Here is an 11,306-nt window from a genome sequence, read left to right as displayed (position 1 = left end):
AAAGCATATTTGGGGTTGGGTTTAACAATCCCTGACTTCGACCGAGTAATCATAGTATGTGAAGAAGGTAAATTCAAAGCATGTTCATCAAACATAGTATCATCAAGAGAAGCAGAATTACCTTGTGCAATTAATGATAATTTTTCAAATTGAGAAACGAGAGACTCACTTACTGAACAGTCCAATGAATGTGTTTCTGTGGGCTGCTCTGGAAGGTCATTGTCCAATGAATGTGTCTCTGTGGGCTGCTCTGGAAGGTCATTCGAGACAAACAATTGCTGGTCTGGTATTGTTGAACATTGTTGCACCTGGTCTGCAATCTGAAGCTCCTCTGGACCTTGATAGGAACTTTGTGCAGGAGCAGACGATTCTGCCACCACCACCACTTGGTTTAAAACTGACGAACTAGTCTCCGGAACATCCGTTGGCACTGGAATAGTAACATGTGACAGAACTGGGGACTGAACAGCAGTGAAATCAGCTGCTGTTTGCTGCAGAACTGAGGATGTAGATGAGGGCTGCAACACCACCGCAGAAGGCACAACTGCGGCAGGCTGTTGGACCTGTGTGGCTTCACATTCAGACGGCAGAATACTTGTGTTATGAGCATGAGAAGAGTCTGGCGAGGTAGCAATCTCAGAAGGCACACTCCCCTGTAAAGAAGGAAAAACAGTCTCATTTTGATTACTTTCATCAGAGTCGGTACATAAACTAGAAGAAGCAGGCAATCACGAATTCATAACTTGAAGAGCAAAAGATGGATCAGCAGAAGTAGATTTGAAAGGAAAAATAGCCTCATCAAAAGACACATGACGACTTATAATAAATTTCTTAGATCTAGGATTAAAACATTTATACCCTTTGTGTTTCTCACTATAACCAACAAAAACACATAAGCAAGACTTTGGATCAAACTTATGTGCCTTAGAGTCCCAAATGTACGGAAAACATTTGGAACCAAAGACACGCAACGAACTGTAATCAAAATGAAAACCATGAAGCATATAAAAAGGAGTCTCATTTCCTAAAATAGTAGTAGGTAATCTATTTAAAAGAAAGACAGCTGTTTGAAATGCTTCAACCCACATATATAAAGGTACATGACTATGATACATCATAGTTAATCCTAATTCATGAATTACTCTATGTCGCCGTTCAACGGCACCTGTTTGCTCAGGAGTATATGGACAAGAAATGTGATGCTTAATACCATGTGTGAGAAAATGAGAAGACAAAGCATTATTAACAAACTTACCTCCTCCATCTGAATGAAAAACTTTAATTTGCTTTCCGTATTGACGCAATATAAATTGTTCAAATGCCAAGTAAGTAGCAAAGAAATCAGATTTCCGTTTTAGAGGAATAATCCAGGTATATTTTGAGAAATCATCAACAAAACAAGCATAGAACTTAAACTTAGCAAAAGAAATAACAGGCGCTGGTCCCCACAAATCGCAATGAATTTTATCAAAAACAGAAGAACTAGTATGTTCAGAAGCACTAAAAGGCATTTTACTTAATTTGCCTAACTGACAGCTATCACACAAAAACTTAGAACGCAAAGAACCTGTTACATTAACTAGATTTTTATTGAATAAAATAGAAACAGCCGAAGCTTGTGGGTGTCCTAATCTCTGATGCCAAAGCTCAGCAGTACCAGCCTTAAACCGATTGAGAAGTAGGCCTTAGGAATTCCAGATAATGTATACAGATTAAGCCTCCTTGGCCCTTTCAGAAGTACCTGCCCTGTTTCCCGATCCTTAACACAAACAGAAATATTAGAGAACTCACAGTTTACTGGATACTCATCAGTTAGTTGACTAATTGACAACAGGTTTTGTTTTAAATCAGGTAGAGACAACATATTAGAAAGAGGCAGATTATACTTTTGTTTCAAAAAAGATGTACCAATACCATCAATTGGCAAGAACGCACCATTTCCGATTGTGATAGAATCAGACCTAAGATAACTACTAATATTTTTTAACAAATGTTTGTTACCTGTCATGTGATTGGACGCACCTGAATCAGCTACCCAGTCGACATCGTGAACTCCATTGTCGAGTGTGAGAGCTGCAAGAGCTTGTGGAGAGCTTTCACGTTGTCCTTTAGAAACCCACCAGCAAATTTTAGCAATATGTCCTTCTCTGCCACAGTATTGACAAATTTCATCCCTATAAAGTTCCCGTTCAGCCGGTGTCATTCGCCTCTGGCCTGGTGGTGGTGGACGGCGTTGGGCAGAATACCCCCCTTTGTTCTGATTCTGACCTCGGGTCTGCTGGGCTCAAAATCCTCGTCCTTGCGAATCGAAACTGGAGCGTCGATCTGAGCTGGGATTTGTGTGTTTCTGTTGATTCCCATAGAAAGCTACATGTGACGCGATCTGTTCCAGCGAAATATTGGTCTGACTTGAGAACCAATTCCGCCGTTGATCATGATTTTTCAATTGTGACACTAACTCATTATAGTTAGGTCGTGGTGGCTTGAGCATAGTAGTGGTGAAGGTCTCATATTATGGACCTAAGCTAGTGAGAAGACAGAAGACTTTCTCACCATTGGGCACTTTTTTACCAATTGCAGTCAAATTGTCACAAATCTCTTTAAACAAGCGTAAGTGCTCTGTTATAGAGTTGTTGTCGTCTTTTCGAAAATACGTTAACTGTTGTCGAAGGGTAAACTCTCTCTCTTGTGAGTCTTGAGTATAGGCTTCTTTCAAAGCACTCCACGCATCTCTCACAGTTTCTAATCCGATGACAAGTCCCAGAGATTCTTCACTGAGAGTCCCGTAGATCCACCCTCGAAGCAATCGATCGGACTTTTGCCAAGTTTTAAAAGCATCTGACTGTTGTGGTTGATAATTTTCTGGAACTGGATTTGGAGAAGGGTCGAACTTCTGATCTTCTGGAAAATCCCTCACAAGGTGATCGGATAATTCCTTACTCTCAGCTAAACTCAGGACCTGTTCTCTCCAAAGTGGATAATTTGTCTGTTTAAGTTTTAGAGTTACGAAATTAGCTACATTCAAAGTAGGAGAAGCCATGGGAGCGGACAGAACCTGCTCTGATACCAAGCAAGAAATTATGAAGAAGTGAATAATATAATATTGAATGTAGCTCCAATCCTACAATGAGCTATAATACACTGCTTTAAATAAAATAATAATAACAACTGCTGTAGCAACTAAATAGGAGAAAGCGGAGAAAGTGGAGAAAATGACTGAGCTATTTCAGGTAATCAAACCCATTACCCGTGGGATCCTAACCACTAAAACTTATTCAAACTAAACATATTTACAATAATACACCTTATCTCTCCACAGCTCTAGCACATGGCATCCAGCCTTATAACTCCAGAGGGATATTTGCATCCTTATAACCCCTTAAGTTATTAGTTTCAAAGAATATCGTTTGGTTAAGACGAAATAAGAGAAAAGATAGGATGAAAGACTAAAAGTCTTATTGAAATTTTTCAAAGATTGAAAAGTATCTTTCTAATAGCTAAGGGAGGCTATTTATAATAGAAACAAAACTCTAATGTGCAAAATTATGAAAATATCCAAAATATCCAAAAATAATAATTAAAATATAAAAGTTAGCCCCGGTCCAAGTCTACCATAAAATCCAAGGCTAGTTGCTCCATGTCAGAAGGTGTGGAGAAGAGTTCTCTTGCTTGTTTGTGATCCTTTTATAGCTGAAAGTGTTGCCCTAGATTTCCTTATTGAGGTGGAGCCTCTTTTAAATTTTAAATTTTAAATTTTGAATTCTTGGGAGGCAAGTGCATCTTCTTGAAATTTGGTTTTCTGAATAGACTGAATTGAATGCTAAGGTATCTTCACATTTTTAATAAAGGAAAGACTTTTGTAAGATTTAAAATTTGAATTTCAAATTACTCTGCTGGTTGTACTTTCCTTATTTATCTTCACTTCAGCTGCAATTAGGTTTGGGCAAACCATGCTTGTTCTTAGGTGTGAGCAGTATTCGGTTCAAACCGAAAAAACTGACCAAACCGAATCGATTTGAAAATTTGGTTCGGTTTTTATACATTTCGGTTCGGTTCGGTTCGGTTTTCAATTTCAGAAATTTTGGTTATTTCGGTTCGGTTCGGTTCGGTTTTGATAAAAAAAAACTGAAAAAACCGAACCGAACCGATTAGTGATAATAATATATTTTTTTCAATAATATAGAGAAATTAAATTATATTAAGATTAAAATATTTTAATTAAATTTTAAAATATTAAAAATAAAATGTAAAAAATAAAAAAATTATTAAAAATCAAAACCGATCAAACCGAACCGAATCGAACTGAATCAGACCGGTTCGGTTCGATTCTGTTTCTGACCAAAATCGGTTCAGTTTTCATAAACACTAAAATTTCAGTTTTCGGTTTATTCGGTTCGGTTCGGTTTTGAACCGAACCGACCGAATGCTCACCCCTACTTGTTCTCCTTTATCCTCTTTTATGCAGTTTTAAGAACATTTTCACCAAATTACATTTTTACACTGTTTTCTGCAATATAAAATCAAAACCACAAAATTAGACAGAAAATGTGCAAATTAACATTAATAACAACATGATAAATGGATCTAAATTTAGTCTGATTAATCAACTTGAAACTTTTATACTCCTTTAATAGATCTCCTTCAATCACTTTTGAAGGTGGTTGACAAGTTCACATCATCTATGGCTTCAATTATCTCTTTGGCTACTTTGCGAGATCCGTCTGTTTTTCATTTTAATACTTGATTAACAATTTTCAGAAGTAAGAAAAAAGAAACCCTAAATAGAAACCAAAGAAAGTTTCAATTGAAAAAGATTTAAGGCTTACCAAAGTGTCTTCCTTACCCATTCACCTTCATGGAGATCACAACCATGAATTTTATCAGGACTCATATTGGATACATGGTGTGGTCTGCAACAACTAAAGACATCGTGAAATTGTTCTGCTGGAGCATCGATCACAATATCTGCCTCCAATTTGCCCAATAGCGTCATTTTTGCTTTTCAAGAAAAAGGAGATATGGAGAGAGAGTTTTTGTTAATGCTTATGCAGCTTTGGCATTGCTTTCCTTATATAGAAGTGGCATGAGCTTAGTTGTCGTATATGTATTTTTAATATAGTAGAGATCTTTCCTACTCAATTATGAAGCATTGACTATTGTGAGTGATTTCAATTAGGGTTTGTGTTATGGGATTGAAAATGTTACAATGCCTTAAATAATTATATATCTCATTCTAATAAAAATAAATTTATGTTTTCTTCTTTTATTTTAAACAATATATATATATATCTGCGCAATTGCTGCATATTTTTATTTTTTATATTAATATAAATAATAAATAGAAAATTTTATATAAAAATATATTGTAATACTATTTATTTGATATACACAAATATGGATATATATGATAGCTTAAGTGAATTTCAAAGAGGAAATTAAGTGGTTTGTTTGAATGAACATGTTTTTAAATTTTTTGATATTTGAAATATTGAGAAAAATTAATTAATAAAAAATATTTTTTATAATAAATATTTTTAAAATATTTATTCTTTATAAATAAAAGGAGGCTAAATCCTCTAAAATATACATCAGTGTGCTTTGATAATATTATAGTCTTCTAATTTTACGTATCATAGTTGATTATTTTTCAACACACCTCAATAAATTTAAAATTGATTAAAAATCCTAGAAAAATTAGATTTGATCGATGCTACTAATTATTGTTTGAAACAGAAGAAACGATCGGTGAAGAAATTCTTGAATATGAATATCATAATTTATATTGGTAAGTTTTTATGAGTATTTTTCATTCTATGTTAAATTTTAAGTTGCTAGAGTTCACTCTTGTATATGATATATTTCTTACTTGTGAAAATTTAAATTTTTAATTTTTTATAATAAAAAATTAAAAAAATAAATTTAAATCAAGTCGATAACCATCTATTGGATATTAAAATTTTAAATAGATATCGATAGAAGAAGCGTAATTATTAAATTGATACAAGTTCATATGTAAAGATGCATTGTCATTGGTGCTTCATTATAGAGCACTTATTTAATTATTACGTAAATCACATATTAGAGCGTAGCATGTTCTATGATCATTTCTTCTGGCCTTTCACGAGATGAGCAGAAACATCCTTACTAAAGTTGACAATCAACTCTAGCAAGGAGTAAGGATCTCGTATATTCTCATGGATCTTCTTGTATTCTAAAGTCCAGCGCACCACGCTGCCCTTTCCCTTAGGCGTAACTTGAACAGTCAACTTAAAACTCTTATATTCCTTCAACAAATCTCCTCCGAACACTTTGAAGACGGTTAATAAATTCACATCATCTATGGTTTCAACTATCTCTTTTGCCACTTTGGCAGACCCATCTGTTTTTCATTTTTATAGTTGATTAATAATTTTTTTAAAGAAAAAAGAATATTACAATTGAAAAAGATTAAACGCTTACCATGCAAATATTTCCAGCAGACAATAGCACCTTCCTTACCCCATTCACCTTCAAGAAGATCATAACCCTGAACTTTGTGAGGGGACATATTGGATATATGGTGTGGTCGGCAACTGAAGACATCATGAAACTGATCTGCAGGAGCATCGATTTCAAACTGTGCCTCTAATTTGCCCCATAGTGTCATTTTTAGTTTTTGAAAAAAGAAAGATACAGAGTGAGTTTTTGGTAATGCTTATGATCACCAATGAATCTAATGATGCATCAAGTCCTTTGGCATTGCTTTCTATATATACAAGTGGCATGAGCCTAATTTTCATTTATATATATATTTATTTATTTTAATATTATAGAAATATTTTCGTACTCAATTATGCAGATGCGACTATTTTGAGTAATTTCAATTAGAATGTGTATTATGGGATGAAAAATATTGTAAATGCCTTAAATAATTTTCATTCATTAAAATATTGTTGGTCCCTTATCATCACAGATTTTAAATATATTTTAATATATCAGCTTTCCATCAAAATAAATTTATATTTATTATATTAATATAATAATAAATAAATAAAGTTTACATAAAAATATATTTAATTTTGTTCTATAATAATAATATAAAATATTATACTTATACATTATAAACAAAATTATTATTTATTAGTAATCATTTATTTAAATATTTAATTAAAATAAAATTTTATTAAAATTGATTAATCTAACTTATAAGAAGGGTAAACAAATGGATCCTTAAATTTATAGTGAAGAATTTCGATAAAATAATTAATAAAGTTATTTTTAAAATATGATGATATGAGAATAATAAAATAAAGTATTATGTCTGAAAAGGCAAATATATAAGATAAGATTTTTTTTTTTTTTTTTAATCAGATACAATATTTGTGAAAGTGTATTTTCAAATGTTTGAGGGCAAATAAAGGTGAAATGTTTTTTGTGATAATTGATGACCGTTGGATTTCACTACCTGATCTAAGGTTAGGCCCACAATGACAGCTCAAAGATTTCTGAGTCTCCCGCATGGGACAGGTTTAGCCCGTCCAGTTTTAAGACCGGACCTCATTTAGATTCCTCAATCAAGCCGGTCCAACCTTATCTGCCCAGAGACCAGACCTCCCTGGGGCACCAGTCCTACTCTCATCTTCCGATCCAGTCCGGAGAAGGAAACGCAGCCAGCCCATCCGCCTGGTAGGTCAGAGGAGAATTAAATGGCAGGTATGCATGAGACAGAGATTTGATACTCTCGTAGTATGGCAGAGACAGGTGGCCCAATGAAAATAAGGTCATTACACGTCACTGACAGGCAGAGGAAAGGAATAAAAGGGGAAGAACACCCTCCTCTCAGACTAAACTTACAGAACGCATTGTAAACCCTATTTTTTAGATTTTTGATTATCAATAATTTTTTCCTGAATATATTAATATGAGAATTATTTATAAAAAAATTTATAATATACTTTTTATTTTGAAGAGTACAATAAAAATTTTAAAAAAAGGGCAATAATAATGAGTGATAATTAAGATTTCTTTTAATCTCTTACAATATTTGTAAGAAGGTGTTTTTAAATTATTGGGGACAAATAAATGTGAAAGTCATGGGTAGATATTTATTTTATGGTTTAAATAAAGTAACTTTTCAGTCCTGAACTGAAATTAATTAATAAAAATAATTGTTTATTTATAAATCAAATAGTTTAATTCCTGAATTATAATTCAACATTCGATTTCTCCCCTTCAAATTCCTATCAACCTTCCATTATGGAATTGTAAAATAACTAACGCTTAATAATATTTCTTTACCTAAATCTCAAATCCTTCCATATATTTTATTGGTAATTAAATAGACTTATTTAACTAAATAAAATAATTAAAAAAATTCAATTGAAATTCAAGTAATAATGCATTAGATCGGTTTGATTTAAAATCAAATCAAACCGAATAAATTGAAAATTGAAATTTTGGTATTTATAAAAATCGAACTGAATCGATTTTAGTCAGAAATTAAACTGAAACGAACTGATCTAATTTGATTTGATTCAATTCATTTGATCGGTTTGAAATTTTAATAAATTTTTTATTTTTTATATTTTATTTTTAATATTTTAAAATTTAATTAGAATATTTTACTATAATATAATCTTTCTATATTATCGAAAATAATATACTGCTATCACTAATCGGTTAAATTCGATTTTTTTAATTTTTTTTTCATTAAAACCAAAACGAACTGAAATAACAAAATTTTTAAAATTAAAAATCAAATCGAATTGAAATAAATAAAAAATTGAATTAAAATTTTAAATTAATTCAGTTCGATTAATTTTTTTGATTTGAATTAAATATTACTCAATTCTAAATATATATTTCTTGATCACAGTACTTAAATTTAGCGAGATAAAACAATTACTACGAATAGAAATAATAAGATAAATTATGAATTTAGATTTTATCTCTTTTTTAGTGTTAAATTTATTTTAAAATTTAGTTAAAATTTAATTTAAATTATTTAAATTCATATATAAAAGCCAGTTAGTCTTGATAATTAAATAAAAAAATTTATATTAAAGTTTAAGTAAAATATTTATTTTTTATATAAGATTAGGTATTTCTAGCTACTCAAAGAGGGTGCCATAACTCATAGAGGAGTTGAGCATTATTTGATGAAAAATTCTAAGGAAATTTTAATATATAAATCTGATACATAAATAAATAATATATTATTTTAAATTATAGTAAATCTCACATTTAATTTATATATATATAATTAATAAATGAAAATGTGAATATATATTATAATCTAAAAGTGCTATGCTACTTCTAGCTTGAATGAATTTCACAGAGGAAATTAAGCGGCGAAAATATCTTTCAATTTTTTATGTTTAGAATATTCAAAAGAAATAATTAATAAAAACTATTTTACTGATAAAAACATTAAATTATTTTTAAAGATAATAAATTTTTTTAAAAAAAATAAAAATAAAAATTAAATTATTTTTCTAAATATTTTTCATGAAAAATATTTTATAAATATAATTATTTTTTATAAATAAATAGAATCTAAATCCTGCCTCAAATTATGATGTCTATCACAATATGTATGAATAAGATCATGGTTTCTGATTTTATTTATCATAATTAATTATCAGACACACTTGAATAAACTTAAAATCGATCAAAAATTTCATAAAAATTAACTAGATCGATTGATAGATACTACTAATTAATTATTTATTGTCTAAAAAACAGCAAAGAGATTCTTAGATATGGATATATTTGAGGTTAATTTTTCATTCTATGTTAAATTTTAAGCTACTGGAGTTTGTTTTTGCCCTGTGATGTGCTCCTTACCCATTAGAATTTGAATTCTCAATTTCTTTTAGTAATAAGTGAGAAAAAAAAGCTTACATAAGTAGGAGAGCAATGATCGGAAATCAAAATTTTAAATAGATACTAAGAAAAAGAAACATAATCATTAACAAATACATAAATATAGACTTAAAATTTAGTACGTTGTAAATATAAGTTTATATATAAAGATGTCGCTGACATTGGTGCTTCATTATAGAGCACTTATTTAATTATTAAGCAAATCACACATCAGAACATAACATATTCTATAATCATTTCTTCTATAAAGAAGTCGCTGACATTGGTGCTTCATTATAGAGAACTTATTTAATTATTAAGCAAATCATACATCAGAACCTAACATATTCTATAATCATTTCTTCTGGTATTTCATGAGATGAGCAGAAATATCTTAAGTGCAATGGATAAGAAATTCCATTAATGTATGAGGATCTGGTATATTTTCATTTAGCTTCTCATATTTTAAGGTCCAATACACCAAACTGCCATTTCCTTTGGATGTAGCTTGAACGGTAGCCTTGTAACTCTTGTACTCCTTCATTATATCTCCGTCAATCATTTATAAGTGGTTGATAAGTTCACATCATCTATGGTTTTAATTAATTCCTTTACCACTTTGCGAGATCCATCTTTTTTTTTATATATATACTTATTAATAATTTTCAGGAGAAAATAGAAAAAATAAAAGTTTGAATTGAAGAAGATTGAAGGTTTACCATGAGAATAATACCAAAGATGGTGCCTTCTTTACCCATTCACCTTCATGGAGATCACAACCGTGAATTCTGTCAGGACTCATATTAGATACATGATGTGGTCTGCAACCGAAAACGTCATGAAACTCAACTGCTGGAACATCAATCTCAACATCAGCCTCTAATTTGCCCACCAGTGTCATTTTTGTTTTTATAAAAAGAAAGAGTTTCTTGTGATACTTACGATAACCGAAGAATCTAATGGTGCAAAAAATCATTTGATATTGCTTTCTTTATATAGAAGTGGCATGAGACTAATTGTCATTTGAGATATTTAATTTTCTACTCAATTATATTAATATAAATAATAAATAGAAAAAATTTATATAAAAATATATTTAATTTTGTTTTATAATAATATAAAATATTATATCTATTAGTAATTATTTATTTAAATATTCAATTAAAATAAATTTTTAGTTGTTCGCTTTAACTAATTAGTTTAAATCAACCTTATTATTTACTTATTAAAATATTAGAAGACTCACTTATTTTTTATAATAAACTGCTTATAAATTTATTATATTGTTATAAATAAATAATTCATTTAACTTTTAGAATTTATAAATTAATTTGATCAGTTTATAATATAAGTCAAAATGCTTGATAATTAAACTAATATCAAATTGGGGGAATATCATTCTCAATATAACTTATCAAATGAATTAAGTATTTTATTCTAATTGAACATTTAAATGCAACTAT

General features: G+C 30.2%; 1 protein-coding gene and 1 pseudogene across 1 annotated transcript; both read right to left on the bottom strand.

Moving 5' to 3' along the window:
- Positions 1 to 6,073: 6,073 nt before the first annotated feature.
- Positions 6,074 to 6,732, bottom strand: LOC110604675 (MLP-like protein 28). Its single transcript, XM_021742943.2, has 2 exons — positions 6,460 to 6,732; positions 6,074 to 6,379 (listed from the first exon to the last, which is right to left on the bottom strand). The coding sequence occupies exons 1-2, from the start codon at positions 6,644 to 6,646 to the stop codon at positions 6,102 to 6,104; spliced, it is 465 nt and encodes a 154-aa protein (XP_021598635.1). The 5' UTR covers positions 6,647 to 6,732; the 3' UTR covers positions 6,074 to 6,101.
- A 3,466-nt stretch (positions 6,733 to 10,198) lies between these two features.
- On the bottom strand, positions 10,199 to 10,866 carry LOC110604917 (annotated as a pseudogene).
- Positions 10,867 to 11,306: the final 440 nt, after the last annotated feature.

Source organism: Manihot esculenta, chromosome 17 (genome assembly GCF_001659605.2).
Source record: "Manihot esculenta cultivar AM560-2 chromosome 17, M.esculenta_v8, whole genome shotgun sequence".
NCBI classification, from domain to species: domain Eukaryota; kingdom Viridiplantae; phylum Streptophyta; class Magnoliopsida; order Malpighiales; family Euphorbiaceae; genus Manihot; species Manihot esculenta.
Note: the sequence above shows the minus strand (reverse complement) of the source record. Positions and strands in the feature narration are given on the sequence as shown.

Bases quoted from the DNA above. Each gene is read 5' to 3' on its own strand.
- LOC110604675 (XM_021742943.2), bottom strand. From the start codon at position 6,646: ATGACACTATGGGGCAAATTAGAGGCACAGTTTGAAATCGATGCTCCT. The intron at 6,380-6,459 runs GTAAGCGTTTAA...AATGAAAAACAG, and splicing joins CTGCTGGAAATATTTGCATG to ATGGGTCTGCCAAAGTGGCA.